The 21,188-nt window shown below is 40.9% G+C and overlaps 1 protein-coding gene across 3 annotated transcripts; it reads left to right on the forward strand.

The window, feature by feature from the left end:
* The first annotated feature begins 11,882 nt into the window (after positions 1 to 11,882).
* Positions 11,883 to 17,114, forward strand: 3830417A13Rik (RIKEN cDNA 3830417A13 gene). Of its 3 annotated transcripts, none has more exons than NM_027512.2 (4): positions 11,883 to 12,026; positions 14,263 to 14,348; positions 15,127 to 15,197; positions 15,766 to 17,113. In NM_027512.2, the coding sequence occupies exon 4, from the start codon at positions 15,776 to 15,778 to the stop codon at positions 16,685 to 16,687; it is 912 nt and encodes a 303-aa protein (NP_081788.2). In that variant the 5' UTR covers positions 11,883 to 12,026; positions 14,263 to 14,348; positions 15,127 to 15,197; positions 15,766 to 15,775; the 3' UTR covers positions 16,688 to 17,113. The 3 variants fall into 3 exon arrangements, with proteins under 3 accessions (NP_081788.2, XP_030107358.1, XP_030107357.1); XM_030251498.1 differs by lacking the exon at positions 11,883 to 12,026 and adding an exon at positions 12,646 to 12,742 and having other exon boundaries at positions 15,766 to 17,114; XM_030251497.1 differs by lacking the exon at positions 11,883 to 12,026 and adding an exon at positions 12,660 to 12,800 and having other exon boundaries at positions 15,766 to 17,114.
* Positions 17,115 to 21,188: the final 4,074 nt, after the last annotated feature.

Here is a 21,188-nt window from a genome sequence, read left to right on the forward strand (position 1 = left end):
GGGGCATATAAAGTTTGCAAGTCCAATGGGCCTCTCTTTGCAGTGATGGCCGACTAGGCCATCTTTTGATACATATGCAACTAGTGTCAAGAGCTCCGGGGTACTGGTTAGTTCATAATGTTGTTGCACCTACAGGGTTGCAGATCTCTTTAGCTCCTTGGATACTGTCTCTAGCTCCTCCATTGGGGGCCCTGTGATCCATCCAATAGCTAACTGTGAGCATCCACTTATGTGTTTGCTAGGCCCCGGCCTAGTCTCACAAGAGACAGCTATATCAGGGTCCTTTCAGCAAACGCTTGCTAGAGTATGCAATGGTGTCATCGTTTGGAGGCTAATTATGGGATGGATGCCTGGATATGGCAGTCTCTAGATGGTCATCCTTTTGTCTCAGCTCCAAACTTTGTCTCTGTAACTCCTTCTATGGGTGATTGTTTCCAATTCTAAGAAGGGGCAAAGTGTCCACACTTTGGTCTTCATTCTTCTTCAGTTTCATGTGTTTTTGCACATTGTATCTTATATCTCGGGTATACTAAATTTCTGGGCTAATATCCACTTATAAGTGAGTACATATCCTTTGAGTTTTTTTGTGATTGTGTTACCTCACTCAGGATGATGCCCTCCAGGTCCAACCATTTGCTTAGGAATTTCATAAATTCATTCCTTTTAATAGCTGAGTAGTACTCCATTGTGTAAATATACCACATTTTTTGTATCCACCCTCTGTTGAGGGGTATCTGGGTTCTTTCCAGCTTCTGGCTATTATAAATAAGGCTGCTATGAACATAGTGTAGCATGTGTCCTTCTTACCAGTTGGAACATCTTCTGGATATATGCCCAGGAGAAGTATTATGGGAGCCTCTGGTAGTACTATGTCCAATTTTCTGAGGAACCACCAGACTGATTTCCAGAGTGGTTCTACAAGCTTGCAATCCCACCAACAATGGAGGAGTGTTCCTCTTTCTCCACATCCTCACCAGCATCTGCTGTCACCTGAATATTTGATCTTAGCCATTCTGACTGTTGTGAGATGGAATCTCAGGGTTGTTTTGATTTGCATTTCTCTGATAATTAAAGATGCTGAACATTTTTTCATGTGCTTCTCAGCTATTCCGTATTCCTCAGGTAAGAATTCTTTGTTCAGTTCTGAGCCCCATTTTTTAATGGGGTTATTTGATTTTCTGGAGTACACCTTCTGAAAGCCAACATTTACGTTGAAACTGAACACTCTTCTCAATGATACCTTGGCTAAGCTCACCTTTCTTACTCTCATGTCTAGCTCTACTCTCTCTCCCTTCACCCTTCTCTCCAAGTTGGCAGGCTGGCCTTTCTCTTTCTACCTTCTCTCTTTATCTCTGCCTTTCTACAATAAAGCTCTAAAACTGTTAAAAAATAAAAAATAGAATCAACTAATCCTATTTGCTCCTACCTAATCAAAGCCAACAAAGGATTCCTATTTTTTTCCAAAAGGAAGTTTTTTCTGACTGGACTGCATATGAATTTATGACAACTTGGGCTTAACAGAAACAGTACTATGCCATTCTTTGCTTCTAGTAAGCTTGCTTCTCCATGACTGTCAATTAAAATTCTTTAGAAGCACTTTGAGATTCTGCCATATTCACTTAAAGAAATAAAATCCTTTCCAACATCTTGATTGCTGCCATTGTACAACATGGATATCTTTGTTAGAACACTGTCAGTGGAACAGAACTGCAGTTAAATCAGTGAATCAGAATGTGGGCTTAACCAAATAGTTGTTGCTTAGGGAAATTCAAGTAAAAAGATAAACCCACACCCAGGACATATACTTAAATAGAAGGTAAAGCATATGCATTTCCAGATCTCAAGTCTCATTTTTGCAAAATTTTCACTATAAAAATTCCTTGACTGGGTGTTTTCTTTGATTCTAGATAAATGCTTCACACTGTGCTGAGAAGGTCAGTTCAGGGTACGACAGCAGTATCAGCACTTCCTTACAGTCACATTAGTGGAAATCTAAAAGCCTCCATCACCACAGCAAATGTGTAGAGGACTGGGTTCAAAGATCTAGACTTGAAATTCAGCTATTCAAAATTGAAGGATGTTTTATTATGTTTTCTCTTTAGAGCGCTGGTGCTAAGAAAAGTAAAGTACACAATATCTTCTAATATGCAGAAGCTGTTAAATAAATGCCTTAAAGCTTTCTAACATTTCACTGTGCTAACATGGGGTGTATAAAAAGAAAATGTATTTGTGATCCTGTTATACCAATTGCTAACTGTACCTTTGCTGGTGTTACTTAAGCCTCCTGAGCTGTAGTTCTCTCAGTTAAAGATGGAAAAAAATCCCTGTGAATGAAACCAGCCATGAACAATGCTTAAAGGACTCTCCTTCACAATCTCACTGTGATCAGTCATAGTTATTGTTTCCACTTCCTCCTGGTCAAATCACCGATGCTTTTTTCTCTACCCATCTCTCCACTGAAAAAGATTCCTATAAAACTGCCATCATCCTTGCTGCTAAAGCTAATGAATACATTGGCATCCACATCTCATAGTATTTCTTGTTAGCATTTGATTGCTTTGGTCACTCCATCCTTCTGAAGTGCATGGCTCTGCTAATATTTCAGTAGTCATAACTGTGTGTCAGGCACTGTCCTTTGTGTTTTACATAAGAAACTGTATGTTATACTATTTATAGTGTTTAAGCTGCATTTTAAAGATGAGTAAATGTTGCTCAAAGTCATTTTCATGTTCGGCTACAGAGCTTATGAGTGATATAGCTGGGTTTCATGAGGAAGCATGACATTACTCAAATTACTACCCTACAGTGGATTTTTATCTCACTCCACATACTTAAATAGGGTGTTCCTACTCAACCAATCAACTAATGTGATTCTAGAATGTTTTTTCTTGTGGTATTTTATTTTTACATGGGCAAGTTATAAATTCCTCCATTGTATACACATCTGTATGCATATATATATATATATATATATATAAATAATTCTCTACATATAATATATATTAAAGTAATATCACACAGGCAATTTAGAGCCTGATATATTAAATAGTTGGTCAAGATATATATAGGTCATAAAACTTACTGTGAAAGTCATGAAAATATTGGGACAAGTGCAAGTGTTCCTAAACCATAGTAAACAAACTTAATTCAATATAACTGGATAATGCATCGGACATGTTTCTGTTTGTACTTACACATGTTGAATTATAAGGTATCACTGCAGCCTTGCCTCTGAATATATAACATATATACTCTGTACTATGCAAACTCTCTTAACACACACCAACAAATGCTACCTGAATAGTGCCATGTTTGAGATTATTGTATATTAGTAATTACAGTAGATTTGTTAGAAATATAAATTTTCTGCTCATATAGAAATATAATAATTTGATTTTAGAGAGTGAAGTCTTTCATTCATTTTCCTACCATTATTCTTCAGCATGTAAGGATACAATTTGAACAACCTTCAATTATAACATGTTAGCATGTATAGTGGTTTCATGGAAAAAAATGTTCCACATACATACAGTCATTTGAATATTTGGCCCACAGTTGGTAGCACCGTTTGGGGTGTAGAATCTTTAAGACATATGGCCTTAATGGATGAAGTACATTACTAGGGTTAGGGTCTCTGCTCCATGCTTGCAGTTGAAGATGTGCTCTTTCAGCTTCCTCTGTTCTGGCTGCCTACTCCAATGCCTCCCAAGGTATTATAAATTCTCCCTATGGAACTGCAGCCAAAATATACCCACCATTCTTTAAGTCGTTTTTGCTCATTGTATTTTATACAAGAACAAAACATAACTAATTGAGAAGTTGCTTACCAGGAATGCCATGAAGACTGGAATTTTTTTTTAGGGGGGGTGGGCTAGAGATGTTGTTTGTTTGAGAAATGTGGACGATTTTGCAACGTGAGTCTAGAAAAACAGTTCTACCAAGAGATAAATGAGTCAGTCTAGTAGGTCTCCAGAAGATAGGAATGTTAAGAATAATGTGAGTGATAGAGGTCTAGCTAATGAGATGTCATAGGGGTAAAAGGGCTACTATTGGCAAATGGGCTAAAATTCATTTGTATATTTTGGCAGTAAAACTGCTGCAGTCTGTCCACACTATAAAAATTTAGAAAAGGTTAAATTTAAAGGTAATGTTTCTATTTTGTTGCTCCATTACTGTGGAAAAAAGCTCTAAACAAAGACAACATAGGGACGAAATGGTTTACTTGTCTCACACTTCCAGGTCACAGTATGTCACTGAGGGAAGCCCAGGTAGAAACTGAGCAGAGACTACAGAGGAGTACAGCTTTACTAAATTCATTTGCTACTATCCACACAAAGCTTAGGCCAGGTTTTCTAGGAATGGCACCTTGATCAGTGGGCTAGGCCGTTCTACATGAATTTTTAAAAAGTATCCCACCAATATAACAATAGTCCAATGTGATGGAGACAATTCTTCAACTGGGAATCCCCCTTCCCCACCACACTAGCTGTTGCACAGTGACAAAAGAAACTAACAGCAAATGATGTCAATCTTTTTTTCTTTTTTGGTGGAATAGGTTTTAAAATTGCATAAATAATGAATTCTGCTACAATTATTACTAAAACTTCTTATGAATGGTTAAAATGAAGAGTAAGTGAGGCAAAATGAAGTAAAAAATACATGGTTTAGAATTATAGGAAGCTTAATGTTGCCCACAAGACAGGTGCTGGAAAGAGATTCTAATTGCTGAAGATATTAGTTTCATTAATGAGAATATTCCTAGTCTGGGTTTGGAATAGGGAGGTACATTCAATGCAAGACCTCACCCAGTTTAAATTCCAATTTGTTTAAAAAAAAAAAAAAGCTTAAGGCTAGTTGAATATGTTGCAGAGGATGGCCTAGTCAGCCATCAATGGGAGGAGAGGCCCTTGGTCTTGTGAAGATTATATGCCCCAGTACAGAGGAATGCCAGTGCCAGGAAGTGGAAGTAGGTGGGTTGGCGATCAGGGCGGGCCGAGGGTATAGGAGGCTTTGGGGATAGCACTTGAAATGTAAATGAAGAAAATATCTAATAAAAAAGAAATAAAAATCTTAAGGTATTTTTCAGTTTCTAGTAAACAACTGCATACAAAAGCTTCTACTAACATGATTCAAGGGGTGTGGCTCCATCCTAAGCTGGCACTTAACATGAAAATATTGATCCTGTCATACTGGCTTCTGAGACATAAAGGATGCCAAGAGTAAGAGTAATATAGATTCATCCTCCGTGGCTTCAGAGAGCTGTGGAGGCTAGGACAAATGTGAAGGGAAGTCTTTACAGAGTTATAATTTCCCATTGTGTGGAGCTGAAAAAGTGAAGACTTGGTTGAGGTAGAGACACCAAAATGTTGTAATGACAGAATCATGAAACATCAGTCAAAGATAGCTGCTCATGGGTCACAGAAGCAGCCCAAGAGAGAGATGTCTGGATAATATTTCAAAGCAGGATGACAGGAGCCATCTAATATCTATGAAACTAAAGCTGTAGCCATTGGTCAAGGAACCCTGATGATTCTCCTACTTGGTTTTGTTTGCTTTGATCACATACTTCCTCATGCCTGCATTCTTTACTTTAGAATAGAACTATATATTGTATCATTGTATATTGGAAATTTCTAATTTGATTTTTGATTTTTCAAGAGGTCACTGTTAAAAAGATTGTCTCTACTCTCAGAAAACACTATGGACAATCTTGTGATTGTGAAGGGTATTAGTCTTCTGATGTTTAGCAAAGTAAATTCTACAACCTGATGTAGCTGTCAGAATCTAGACACCAGCGTGTTGAATGTCATAGTTTCAATGAGGGATACTCATACTCTTAGTCCAGAGATGGAAACACTGTGTACGTTTAGTAAATGTAGCCTTGTTCATGAAAGTCTGTTACTGGAGAAAGGATTTTAGGTTTCAAAATCTATAAGCAGTTTCTAGTATGTACACTTAGCCTCTGGCATATGGTTCCAAATGCAAATTCTCAGCTTGCTTCACCAGTTGCTATGTCTGCCTGTTGCCATGCAACTCCACTATAATGGTGATAGATTCGTATCCCCCTGGAACCATAGGCCCAAGTAAACCCTTTTTACTATAAGTTGCATTTGTAATGGTGTATTAAACTCAGTAACAAAAAAATAACCAAGGCTCCTGTATTAAATTGCATATTCGTCTTGGTGGTAGACTTACTTTGGATTATCTTTGATCCCCTATTATTTGGCCATGTTTCCTCATGAATAATGTCATACTACAACCACAGAAGACATAAAGGAAGGGACTTTTCCTGGGACTCAGGCAGTCTCAGGCTAAGACTCACACTATAAGGCTACAACTCCCAAGCCAGACTTCCTTCTTTTTTTTTCCATTTTTTATTAGGTATTTAGCTCATTTACATTTCCAATGCTATACCAAAAGTCCCCCATACCTATCCCCCCCACTCCCCTACCCACCCACTCCCCCTTTTTGGCCCTGGCGTTCCCCTGTACTGGGGCATATAAAGTTTGCAAGTCCGACTTCCTTCCTTTTGGCAGTACTGTCTTTAACTGTTAGTGGCTCCTTTTGGTTAATGTTTAATTTTCAAAGGAGGAGAAAATGCTTACTCACCTAGCCTTCTGGCCTGAAGGAACAAATTTCCAATGCATAGTCCAATGTGTCCATAAAGCTTGGTTTTCCTGTCTTTCCCTATTGCAGTTGGTAATAGCTTCTCTCAAAGTTCCTGTACTCTGTTGCCATTATTTCTTACAAAGTCACGAATATTGTCTTGGGAGTTAAGATCTGGATCTCCCTGTGATGAAAGGATGGACCATTTAGAGACTGCCATATCCAGGGATCCACCGCATAATCAGCTTCCAAACACTGACACCATTGCATACACTAGCAAGATTTTGCTGAAAGGACCCAGATATAGCTGTCTCTTGTGAGAATATGCCGGGGCCTAGCAAACACAGAAGTGGATGCTAACAGTCAGCTATTGGATGGCTCACAGGGCTCCCAATGGAGGAGCTAGAGAAAGTACCCAAGGAGCTAAAGGGATCTGCAACCCTATAGGTGGAACAACATTATGAACTAACCAGTACCCCGGAGCTCTGGACTCTAGCTGCATATGTATCAAAAGATGGCCTAGTCGGCCATCACTGGAAAGAGAGGCCCATTGGACACGCAAACTTTATATGCCCCAGTACAGGGGAACGCCAGGGCCAAAAAAAAAAAAAAAAAAAAAAAAAAAAAAAAAAAAATGGGAATGGGTGGGTAGGGAAGTGGGGGGGAGGGTATGGGGGACTTTTGGGATAGCATTGGAAATGTAATTGAGTAAAATACGTAATAAAAAATATTTTTAAAAAAAGATACAATTTGCAAAACACATGAAACTGAAGAAGAACGAAGACCAAAGTGTGGACACTTTGCCCCTTCTTAGAATTGGAAACAGTCACCAATGGAAGGAGTTACAGAGACAAAGTTTGGAGCTGAGACAAAAGGATGGACCATCTAGAGACTGCCATATCCAGGGATCCATCCCATAATTAGCCTCCAAACGATGACACCATTGCATACACTAGCAAGATTTTGCTGAAAGGACCCTGATATAGCTGTCTCTTGTGAGACTAGGCCGGGGCCTAGCAAACACATAAGTGGATGCTCACAGTCAGCTATTGGATGGATCACAGGGCCCCCAATGGAAGAGCTACAGAAAGTATCCAAGGAGCTAAAGAGATCTGCAACCCTGTAGGTGCAACAACATTATGAACTAACCAGTACCCCGGAGCTCTTGACTCTAGCTGTATATGTATCAAAAGATGGCCTAGTCGGCCATCACTTGAAAGATAGGCCCATTGGACTTGCAAACTTTATATGCCCCAGTACAGGGGAATGCCAGGGCCAAAAAGTGGGAATGGGTAGGTAGGGGAGTGGGAGGGAAGGTATGGGGGACTTTTGGGATAGCATTGGAAATGTAATTGCGGAAAATACGTAATAAAAATATTTTTAAAAAAAGATCTGGATCTCATCTTCTGCAATATTTGTGGAAACAAAAACATGGTCCTTCTCCAGGTCACCAAGGCTACTTCCTGAGGATAGTCCTAATCTGTCATCTGAACTTCTCCTTGAGAATCTGCCAGACTTCCTGCACACACTGGCTTAAGTATTATACTGCAAATCTAACCTCATCCATTCCATACCTAAGTTATTTCCCTTGCCAAGCTTTCTTAGGGTTAGAACCCAGCATCAGATTTCAAACCCAGCACACACCACTTTTAGGGATCTGCACTTCTAAGAACTCCCTTATCCCTGACAAAACAGGTTCAACCAGAATTTCCCAAATATTTCTAGCCCTATTCCATCTTGTCCTGGATGGCCCTTTCATTAAAGACAAGGCTTAAATGGCACCCTTATTGCCTCCAAGAAATACTTAGACATTTCTGTTTCTGGATCCTAATAGCATTTGCCCTCCATCAGCATGCTCCTTAAATTAGGTCCTTGGAAACTACCTGCTTTCTCGAAACGGAATCTGAGTCTCTTTCAGGCAAGCCCCATCTTCACTTATTTATGTAAGTGTAGTTCCAGGGACATAGAAACAGCTCAGCAAATGTTGGATCAACAAAACATGTGGAAGTGAAGCAATGTGGGTATATTTTATGAAGGCTGCCAGGTTATTAAACATTACTCACCTAGATTTCCATCTGTGCTTTTATCTCCTACTGGGTTCTTTCTTCAATCTACCTAACATTCCAGTAATATCTCAGAGCAGTTTCTTGTCATGAGTGTGGGTTTCCTGAATGTGGCCTACTATTCATCCTAAGTTCTGATAAGCAGGAGAACTAAAATATATTGAAGGAGCTCCATCCTCATAGGCCTTGGCTACTAGTAGGGAGCTCTGTGATCACCGTGCACTTATGCTTCTTGAGTCACCCAGATGCCCAGCTATAGAGAGTATGATAAGAGTGGAGGACACACTGCAACATAGTCTCCCAATGTTTCAGATAACTGGTATGTCATGTGATGAGGAAGTGTAAAGTCCTGACCAATGTTTTACAAGTATGAAAAAAATTAATATATGAGCCAGAAGGAGACAAGAATGGATGGTCATGGTCTGTACAGGTGATGGCTCTCAATTCCTTTTCATGAATACATAAACAACTCTTGCCCCAATAGCAGCTGGACATAATGTATCCATCCAGGGACCAGAAGAGGCAATTATGCTTCAACATTTCTCTTTGATCAAAATTGAATGAGAATAGAGACTCACTTGTTAAACCCCTATTTTTATTCAGGTTTTAGGATGTAAAGAAAATAAAGACTAGATAAAAGATAAAATAAGGGACATATTTGGCCTAGATTAAGTGCTAAAAAAAAATTCTGGATATAGGATCCCTAGGATTGGAAATGTAAATTCAGCCAGTTACTTATGGAAGCAACAGTGTTTCAGAAGACAAGCCTTAGGAGCTCCTCCCAGCACCTTTGGTTGGATGAGATTGCTGCAGAGGACAAGAGAGATCCTTTAACATAGCCCAGAGGTAAGTATTTTAATTAGGCTTCTGTCAGAGTTGGAGAAGGTTTGTCTGTATCTGTGCTCAAATATGTCCTGCAGCAGGGGTTGAGGGTCCTGAGTCAGTTTCTCTGCTTAATACATTTCCCATTGTTTCTGAATCACTTGCACTGACATAGATTAAATTTCAAAAGATACAGAACATGTCTCCAGTGACTAATAGTTTACTTACAGCACAGTTAAATTGAACATGAAACAAATAAAACAATTTTAGATAGTCACTGTGGCTATGGAGGAAGAAAAGAGAAAAGAGCATTCATTGTTGGGTATGGAGGTAGGACACTAACTAATTTTTATAGTCATAAAATTTTTATGCTTGTTGAGCTCTTACTTGAATCATGGAAATAAGAAACCTTATTAAGTTCTTAAAGCAAATTTTGCTCAAAATAGAGAACAAATTCTAAGGCCTTCTAGAGGAAATAAGCTTATGCAAAGAGCAGGAAGGGTGAATAACTAAAATTCAGTGTGACTGGAGTAGTGTGGGCTACAGAATGGAATATGTTAAGTGGATGCAGTGGGGAATATCCTTTTCCAAAACTTTAGTCAAGCAGGGTAGATTTAGGCAAATTTTCAGACATGATATCAATGAGTTATGTCTCATAGGTTCACAGAAATGAGGATTTTCATCAAAGGTCATCATTTCAGGTATGTGCTAGAGTGGGGCCATGGGTACTTGCAAAAGTCAAAAACACAGATTAGAATGGACTGGACTGCCTCAGTCCACATACAGTGACTCCAAGTAATCTGATATAGTCATGTTTTCCATTATTCACCAAGTGAGTTCAGAGGTACATAGCAATCTCCACTACATATTCATTGTGAGCTATATTGGAATGGGAGTCAAGCTCTAAGGTCCATGATGTGCTGAGGACTCTGTCCTTTCAGAGTCAAGGTGAGAGCTGGTGGGTGACTAAAGATGCTCCACTCCAGATAAAGCTCTACCAAATGATGAAATTACACTTTGGCAACCCTGGCACCAACTTGGATCTCCCATCTATGAATAACCCATTTAGCCTTTCTGTCTGCAAGGAGCCAGGCTTTGAGCTTCCTAGATTGGAGAATGTCAGTGTTATCTGCAACTAAAGTGAGAGTCTAGGGTGGACTGGAGAGATTCTTTTCCACAGGGATCAACAAATAATGCCACTGATCCACTGTGGTAAGCCTGGCACCAAGATGTTACCCATATATGTGCATAAACCCCCATTTCCTTTTTACATCATAGGATTCTGTGCATAGGAGTCATCTTTCAAGATTCCTAGAGTGGAGAGAGCCTGGATCTGTTCAGAGTAAAGATGAAAACTGAGGGTGGGTTGTGGAAGCTCTAACACAGATAAGGCAGTCTCAGATTCAGAAACATCCCTGTTGAGGGTCCTGCACCAAAGTGACTGGTGTCTGAGAAGAAACAGCCACTTGTTTTTGTGCCTACATTCTCATCAGAGGATTTTGGAATGTTCTAACCATTGTTTGAGTTGTCCTAAATTTGAGGAAAACCTCAGTTCTAGTAACATGGGAAATTAGCCTCCATCCCACCTTTCCACATCTGGGGACTTAGGAGATAGAGGATCGTTTTTTGTGAAGTTTCTGGACAGGAGAAAATCACTTGGGATATTTTCAGTGTGTAGGTGAAAGTTTAAAGTTGACTTCAATGGATAGGAGGTTCACCCACATATTTCACTGCCCTGTCCAGATTTAACCTAGATTCTAATGGCACAAACAGTAAAATGGGACCCTTCTACTTCTATTGCTGCCTACTCTGAACAGGCACTATTTTCTGTCATTTTCTCTAAACAGGCACTGTTTTCTGTCATTCCTGGAGGGCTAAAGGGGTGTTTAATTGCAGAGGCTGAGGAGGGCCTGAGAGTGGAATGTTGAAGCTCCACTCTGGACAGAGAGACCACAGATACTATCATCCTTCTGGTCTGATACACACTCCTCTAAACTGGACTGACTTGTTGCAAGGATCCCTTTCCTCTCCTTCCCTCAGGGGATGGGGAGATTCTGCTCTCAGGAGCCATTTCAGTTTCCCAGAGAGAAGAGGACTGTGTAACTTTCTGAGTGCAGACAGAAGCTGGCAGTAGATCGCAGAAACCATTCTAGATAGAGAAGCCTTAATAACCAAGATACTTGTGTCCTTTTGAGGGTCTCACATAAAGTCGGGGAGGACTTGTGACAATATCTGGGGACCCAAACTTCCGCATCAACATCCAGGGACTTGGATGACTCAGCGACCTTTAGTGATGTCCCTGGAGGCTAGAAGATTCCTCAATGCTGATTTGTGAGAAAGATCCCCTCCCCTCTGTTCTACGTTTAAAGCCTGGGAGGTTGGGGACTCAGAGCCATTTTGTGAAGCTCTCGGAAGAGTGACGTTCCTTCAGCACGCCGTGTATCTCCGGACACACAATTCAGAGCTGGCACACCGGGCTTTTTGAATCCAGGGACTTGGGGTGCTCACGCCCTTTTGTAAGGGTCCTCAGAAAGGGTAAGTACACTTAGTGCTTTCTTAATCCAGGGGCTTAGGGGACTCAGTCATTTTGTAAATAACCTGGAAGAGGTAGTTCCAGCTAGAACCTTCTGCGTCCTGGAACTTTGAAGATTTATCTCAGAGATATGTTTCAAAGTGTCCATGAAGGGAGGATTCTAGTTAGTAATTCCTTCATCCAGGGACTTCAGAAGTTCAGCACCCTTTATTTGTGAGTGTCCTGGAACGGGGAATTCTAGTCAGTGCTTTCAACTTCTGGCGACTTTAGAGGCCCAAAGCCATTTCGTAAGTGTTAAGGAAGGGGGTAATTACAATCAGTTCTTACTACTTCTGGGGACTTCAGAGGCTCAGAGTCACTTTGTGAGTGTTCTGGAAGGGGGTAATTATACTCAGTGGTTTCTACTTCCTGGGAGGTAAGCGGCTCAGAGCCATTTTGTAAGTGTCCAGAAAGGGTCAAATCTAGTCAGCGCCTCCTACTTCCGGTGACTTCAGAGGCTCAGAGCCATTTTGTGAGTGTCCAGAAAGGGCGGTAGTTACAGTCAGCGCCTTCTACTTCCGGTGACTTCAAGGGCTCTGAGCCAGTTTGTGAGGTTTCTGGAATATGGAATTCTCTGTCAATGCTTTCTGCTTCCTGCTTCCGGAGACTTGGGGGGAATCGGAGCCATTTTGTGTGGTTCCTGGGAGGGAGACGGCCTCTCCCTGCTATTGGAGCCCAGGTGAGAGTCGAGGGTGGATTCCGGAATACTCTTTCAGGATTGAAGGCCCCCAAATAAGGTAGTCTAACCCCTTTGATTTCTATGATACCAAGTGGGGCCTACTTTTAGGCACAAGTGGCCTGTGCTTGTTTGGCAGGCCAATCCTTGAGAATTATACAGGTACATTTTTGTGGTTATGAGGAAGAAGCTTTTGTCAACGATTAAAGACAGACTGGGAAAATCCTAATTCAGATTGAGGGTCGCACAATATTAAAGCTGTACCCCTTTGGTGGGCGTTACACCAAATGGGGATCTAGTTTTAATAATAATACCTTTGACAGTGTGCTCACTGTACACAAATAGAGAAGAGCAATGTTTATAGGTCTCCCTAAAGAAGATGGTGACTTCGCTTTTGGGGTGTATGTTGCACCAGTATGTGGACTGCAGGAGCCCCAGTCCATTTACAAGTGTTTTTTAATCTGTGGGTCGAAAACCTTTTGAGAGTCACATGACCCTTTCAGACAGGTCACCTTAGACAAAAGAAAATATAGATACTGACATTATGAATTGTAACTATAACAAAATTACATTTACAAAATCACAATAAAAATGTTATGGTTTGGTATTACAACATGAAGAAGAACTGTAATAAAGAGTCATAGCACTAGGAAGGTTGAGAAGCAGGGATCTAGAGTGAACTCAAATTATCATTAGACTGGGGTATGCTTGGAGGAATTAGCTATATCCACATACTTGTATACTCTATAATGATTCCATGCATAGGAGAGACTCCAGAAAGAGGAGGGGCCCAGGCTTCTGTCCATCAAAATGGGTGTTGGGAGTAGTTAAACTTGCCAAGAGTTTGACAGGCTGGGATTGTAAAAAGCTACATTGTATAATTTTGACCATGCTGATGCAAACCAAGGTTGACTTGTAGGGAATATGCCCCTCTCCTATCTTGCCTTTTGGGATTTAGGGAACTCAGAGCCATGTGTCTATCAATGTTCCTGGTGCTCAGAGTATGACATATTGCTCACTTGCAAGAATGAGTCCTCTCATGGTTCCCCCATCCTCCACAGTCCACACTGGTTTTGTGTAAGACTTTGGACCAAGGATGTCAGTTCTAATTTCTTGTTAGGGGTTTATGTTGGGGTCAGGTTTGGCCTGGGCCTGGGTCTCAATTCAGCAGGGGCCTTGTGAAGCATACTTGGAAACCTTCAGAATCCCCTAGAAAAAAGAAGGATGCAACTCATTCTGCCTGTTTTTTGTTTGTTTGTTTGTTTGTTTGCTTGCTTGCTTGCTTGTTTGTTGTTTTGTTTTGTTTTGTTTTATTTTGTTTTTTCGAGACAGGGTTTCTCTGTATATCTCTGGGTGTCTTGGAACTCACTTTGTAGACCAGGCTGGCTTCCAACTCAGAAATCTGCCTGCCTCTGCCTCCCGAGTGCTGGGATTAAAGGCATGGGCCACCACACCCAGCAGTTTTGACAAATACTGCAGGGTTCTTGAGATGAACTTTGTCTTCACTTCTTTCTTCTCCACAGGAAAGTGAGCCTGTACAGCCTGCGGTATCATCAAATAGCAGGCAGAGCTACCAGAGGGAATTGTCTAATCTCTTCCAACAATCCAGGTGAGCAACCACACTGAAAAGTATAGATTTGAAGAGACCCTACATCTACTCTAACAAGGAACTAGAGTCTGCATGGATCAGTTCTGATGCCTGGAGAGCCCTGGATGCATGGCTAGTATTGAGGGTTTATTTTTGTTTGCATGCCTACTGGTGAGAGTTTTCTGGGAAAAGATGTACTTGGTCCTAGAATTAATACCACTTCAGAGGATGAAGCTACATATGGAGAGAAGAAGTGTTTAGTAGCTGGACCTCCTGTGAGGACTATATCTGAAATCAAGGGAAAATATTTTGCAGACTGCATATGCCCTGGGGTCATAGCTTAGGGGCCTTAAGTGGCTTGTTTACTTAAACTGTCTCTGGCAGGATATGAGAGTTTGGAGAAAATAAGGTCAGGGGTAAATGAGAAATCTCAAGGATAGGTGAGATGAAATTCAAGTGGACTTTGGGAACCCATATCTAGCAGAGATGACCCCAGATCATGTATGTGATCATCACTGGAGATCTCACACTGAGGTAGATGAGACATGTCTCAGGCTGACTTCTCCTGAGAGCTTTAAGGATCTCAAGGAGGTGAATAACATGATCAGAGTGGGAGACTTTGGTTAACTACAGGGCTTCCAGGACCAGACAAACTCCAGGTAAGGATATCAGAGGATAATTGGATGAGACAGGAGCCTAGAACACAGACATGGGTACCCAAAAAAGTGTTCCCTGAACTGTTTTTTCTATAGCAGTCTTTTGCAAGGATGTCAGTCTTAACTCCCTGTCTTATTTCCAGGCATTAGTCTAAAGGAGCTGAAGAACTTGACAAAAGTCATCAGAGGAAGGATCTAGTGCATTGGTAGGAAGGTAAGAGCCAAGGGAGTCCTATCAGCCAATACAAAGATTCAGAACTTCCCTGCCCTCCTGCCAGTAGTGGGATAACCTAGGCAGTTTGGATAGATTCCCTTCACTCACCTGTTTCCTTGTCTCACAAAGCATAACCCCTTGTCTTAAACAATATGAGATATGAGGGGTCACATGGAACAACCTCCTCCTTTACATCTATCCTGGATCAGGCTGATCTTATATCCTAGCAAAATGTCATCAAACTGACTTGTTCTGGACCAAATATAAGGAGGTGAGGCACCCTCACTTCCTTTGATTATATCTCAGAGTCACAGAACTACTTGGCATTTGCCTCAGAAGAAGAGGGATATACCCGGAGAAGCTATATCTTTCCCTCTTTCAGGCTTTTAGGGATGCATGCAGTATTATAGTCCTTTGGCCTGAGAGTACCACCCAAGCAAATTCCTGTAACAGGCTTTTTGGGGAGCTGCCCCTAGATAGAGAGTCCCCTCACATTTTTTCTTTCTTCCTTAAATGTGTGAGTCTTCATCCCTGTGACCTGCATGGTGTCCTGCCTGCTCTTTCCTAGGAAACTCAAGATGGAACCTACTGAGAACAACCAGAACTTCAACCTATGGGACATCCCTCGGGCCCAAACTGAAGAAAGGGGCCCCGGGAGTACCCAGGACCCTATAGCTGAGGCAGAGGAGGTGGAAGCCATTGCCACCGCCCCAGGGGATGTGCCTGCTGGAGGGACACCTAGTTCTCCCCAGAGTGCTCAGGGAGACCCCTCTCCTCCCACTGCCATGGGTTCTATTTCAGGGGCATCATTTGAAAATCCTCTATCTGAGGTGTCTGGTGCTGAGTCCCCCTCCCAGGATGGACTAAATGAAAAGATAATTGATTTGGTGAGATTCCTGCTTGTTAAGTTTCGAAGGATGGAACTAACAAATAAGGAAGAAATGATTGTTAAGACCATGGGAGATTATGAGGAGCACTATTCTGTGATCTTTAGTAAGGCTGCCGAATGCATGAAGCTGATTTTTGGTGTTGACATGTTGGAAGTGGATCCTTTTGTCCACTCCTATTTTCTACACCCTGCTCTGGGAATCACCTATGACGGGATGCTACATGGAGTTATAGGTGTACCCAAGACAGGTCTGGTTATACTTGTCCTATGTGTCATCTTTATAGAGAACAATTGTGTCAGAGAGGAGGTATTCTGGCATGCAATGAATATCCTAGGGATGCAGGCTGGAATCGATCATTTCATATTTGGGGAGCCCAGGAGTCTCATCACTGAAGATTTTGTAGAGGAAGGGTATGTGGAATACAGGCAGGTGCCCAACAGCAATCCTCCTTGCTTTGAGTTCCTGTGGGGCGCACGAGCTTATGCTGAAACCACCAAGATGAAAATCCTGGAGTTTTATGCCAGCATTGTTAGGCAGGATCCCAGATCCTACCCTGAGAAGTATGCTGAGGCCTTGAGGGAAGAGCAAGAGAGGGCTTAGGCTAGGAAAGCCCAACAAATACTACTGCTCTGACCAGCACAACCTGTAGTGCACTAGCAATTTATGGTCAGGCAGAACAGTAAAATAAGTGGTAGACCCCCAAATGAGAGGTATTGGAAAGAGAGTGTAACCCATTCCTTTCTTACTGTTCTGTTTGGGTGACTTAGGATCATTATTTTAGAACGTTGTTAACTTTTACTTTAAGACTCATTTACTTGAGAATTTTAAGATTAAAAAAATGACATCAATAATACCTGTGTTGATTTATGTCAGGAGAATTTGTTATCTTAAAAACAGACAAGAATGTTTTCTAATTTGTAATATGTCACATGATATGATACCATTAAAGTTTTAAATTTCCTGGACAACAGAAACCACACTAGAATGAACATAAAGAACAGAATAAAATTAAATTTGTGTCGTGTATCTATGTTTAGTCTCCCGTTCTGGTTAACTAATTAAGATTAAGATTAAAACTAAAGTAAACTAAAGGGAATCTCTTCCCAAAGCCTTCTCTGAGGACCTTATCTTTGCAAAGTCCTGTGTTATCAGTGGGATGTAGGGAAAACCAGATCCCTCTCTACCCTTGGATAAATGGTTCATAGCGGAAGCCAGTCCATGAGAAGTCCCTTTAGATCACAAGCCCTAGTACAGAAGGAATTGGGAGGGCGGGCACTCCTGAGAACTGCTGTGTCAGTCTGTGCCTTAAAGGAAGACAGCATGGAATACTGTCTTGGGAGGTGATTGTAATTAAAGTGCAAGTTAGCTAAGGCCAGGCCTTTGGAAGGTGGGACTGAGTTAGGGCGGAGAGAAGGGAAAATTCTGAGCAGTCCTTTTTCAGTGTTCTTCAGCAGAGAGTAACCATCCTGGGAGCATCACTCAGTGGTGAAAAACTTGGATTTAACATGTAGTCAGGAAGGTTGTAGCTTTATCACGTAAAAAATAAATAAATAAATAAATATAAAAAATTAAAAAAAAATCCTAAAATATTCAGAGAAGAATCTTGTCTTGTTCTGAGGCATGAATATGAGTTACTGCTTAACACATCTCATGGACTCAAGGTTTACTGCTGTATTCTACAAAAGGTTCCTAACACATATGGGTCAATCATAGGAAAGGGAGGCTTAGAACTCCTAGACAGGGTTTTTTGTTTTTGTTGTTTGTTTGTTTGTTTGTTTAATCTCCTTGACAGCAAAGACAAAGATAATTATTAAGATTACTTTAAATGTTTCTTAGGCTTATGAATATTTTGTTTGCATGTAAGTGAGTGGAGTATTTATGTCCGTGATGCCTAGGGAGGCCAAAATTGGGTGCCAGATCCTTTAGAACTGGAATTAGAATGTGAGCCTGTGAGTACTCTGAACAAAACAGCACTGACTAAAAGACCAGTAAGTGCGCTGATTTGCCAAGGTTTCTAGCCCAGGGTAAAATTAACCGACTCGTGGATACTTCATTCCTCCCTAGAATAGGGAATAAAATACCCATGGAAGGAGTTACAGAGACAAAGTTTGGAGCTAAGACGAAAGGATGAACCATCCAGAGACTGCCCCACCCGGAGGTCCATCCCATAATCAGCTACCAAACTCAGACACTATTGCATATGCCAGAAAGATTTTGCTGAAGGGACCGTGATATAGCTGTCTCTTGTGAGGCTATGTCAGTGCCTGGCAAATACAGAAGTGGATGCTCACAGTCATCTATAGTATGGAACACAGGGCCCCCAATGGACAAGCTAGAGAAAGCACCCAAGGAGCTGAAGGGTTCTGCAATCCTATAGGTGGAACAACAATATGAACTAATCAGTACCCTCAGAGCTCTTGTCTCTAGCTGTATATGTGGCAGAAGATGGCCTAGTTTGCCATCATTGGGAAGAGAGGCCCCTTGGTATTGCAAACTTTGTATGCCTCAGTACAGGGGAACATCAGGGCCAAGAAGTGGGAGTGGTTAGGTAGGGGAGCAGGGCAGAGGAAGGGGATAGGGGACTCTTGGGATAGCATTTGAAATGTAAATGAAGAAAATAATAAAAATATTAAAAAATAAAAATAAAGGAAAAAAAAGAAAAAAATAAACTTTAAAATAACTGTGTTTATATATCAATGTGAGATCAATAGTGCATGCCCACAGTGTACTGTGGGCATGCACATATTAAGGGCAGCAAAGGACAGTTTGCACGTTGTTTCTTGCCTCCCATCACATTGAAGCAGGACCTCCCATGTGTCTGCTGCTGTATTTCTTAGGCTTGGCTAGCTGTCCTGAGAATCTGTGACCAGTTCTCCTTCCTCTAACTCCCATCTTGACAAAGGAGTGCTAGGATTTCATTTGCACCCAGTTGAACCTCACTCTCTCTCTGGTTTGGGAGGGGTACAGTTTCAAATGTCAGGCTGGAGAAGCTAGCACTTTTACCCTGTGATCCATTGCCCTAAGATACCAATTTAGTTCAGTACTCACCACTGTAATTTTGCCCTCTTTTTTTGTTGTTTTGTTTGTTTGTTTGTTTGTTTGTTTGTTTTTTGAGACAGGGTTTCTCTTTATAGCCCTGGCTGTCCTGGAACTCACTTTGTAGACCAGGCTGGCCTCAAACTCAGAAATCCACCTGCCTCTGCTGGAATTAAAGGAGTGTGCCACCATGTCGGGCTGTAATTTTGCCCTTTCTAATTGTACTCACTTTAGGTAGCTGGTGAACTACTAAAGGTAATGCTTTGACTGGAAAAGCCTCTGGGGGGAATGGAAGCTGATCCTGAACTCACACTGTAGGAGTTTCCTTGTCCTAAATTTGACATGTGTCCAAAAAGAGGGAGGATTTAGTGAGGTTTTTTTTTTTTTTCCTGAAATTTCACTGTTGCTGCTTAGCTGTATTGTGCCCCACTAGCTACATGTTCTCTTGATATATCCTGGCAAACAGGGTGAGCAGCATGACTCCAGGGTAGAAGGGGCTGGAATGAAATTCTAGTAAAAGTAGCAATTGTCTACCTTTTGCTATTATTTTCCTCACTAAGCAACTGAACTGGGCCCTTAAATGCAGGACACAAATTCCAGCAGCCCCTTTGAATAGGCTTTATCACTTCCTACAGGAATAGCACCACAGCTCCCAGCCTTTGGAATTCTTCAGATTCCTAGGTAGTGACAGTGCTGAGTGGAGACCAATGTTCTGTATGCACATTTCTCTTGCTTGTTGCTCCTGTTTGCCTCCTCAGGAGGCCAGAAAGACTATTTCACCCTCCCTGTGAGTTGCTTTCACTGTGCATGTGATGAAAGGTTCAGGCAAAGAGTAGTCTGGTTGAACATAGGTTAAATTAAATTAAAAAGAAGAATGCATGAATTTCATGGAAAACCTGGTCTTAGAAGCCTAAGAGATAAAAGAAAGTTACTATCACACAATCTACAGTAGTTACTTTTTTAGGAAAAAAATTAAGTTATAGATACTCTAGGTACCCCATTAAAAGAGTACACTCTCTACTACCTGAGCGGAAGGAAATACACATAATATATTCATATAATTAATATGTTAATATACTAATTATATAACATATTAATACATATTATTTATCAATAATAAAATTATATATTATAATATATAATGCATATGATATATTGAATATTGTATTATACATTATATATACTATATGTTTAACTTATATATGTATATTAACATATATATATATATGTAGGTGTATATCATATAATTATATCTATAATAGAAATATATTATATAGTATACTTTATATTTTATTATGTGTTACTAATATTACATAACATTATAATATATGAATATGTGCTTATATTATATATGATGGCATATATAATTATATATAATACAATATATAAAATATAGCATATTACATATTGAAATATATAAGTATATATCATATATAAGCATATTATACATAATACATACGTATATTATATACTGTATAGCTTATATATTTTTATGCTCCATATTCCATCCCCCGACCCCCATTCACCCTCCAGCTGCTCCACATTCCACACTTCCTCCCCACCCCAACCCATCTACACGTGGATGCCCCCATCCCTACAACACCTGATCTCTAAGTTCTCTGGGGCCTCCAATCCCTTGACAGTTAGGTGCATCATCTCTGAATGAACACAGACCCGGAAGTCCTCCACTGTATGTGTGTTGGGTGTCTCGTATCAGCTGGTGTATGCTGCCTGTCTGATGGTCCAGTGTTTGAGAGATCTCGGGGGTCCAGATTAGTTGAGACTGCTGGTCCTCCTACAGAATCTCCCTTCTCCTCAGCTTCTTTCAGTCTTCCCTAACTCAACAACAGGGGTCAGTTGCTTCTGTCCATAGGTTGAGTGCAAATATCTGCATCTGACTCTTTCAGCTGCTTGTTGGGTCTTTCGGAAGGCAGTCATGGTAGATCCCTTTTTGTGAGCACTTCATAGCCTCAGTAAAAGTGTGAGGTCTTGGGACCTCCCCTTGAGCTAGATTCCACTTTGCGCCTGTTGCTGGACCTTCTTTTCCTCAGGCTCCTCTCCATTT

The sequence above is a fragment of the Mus musculus genome, chromosome X (genome assembly GCF_000001635.26).
Source record: "Mus musculus strain C57BL/6J chromosome X, GRCm38.p6 C57BL/6J".
Taxonomy (NCBI): domain Eukaryota; kingdom Metazoa; phylum Chordata; class Mammalia; order Rodentia; family Muridae; genus Mus; species Mus musculus.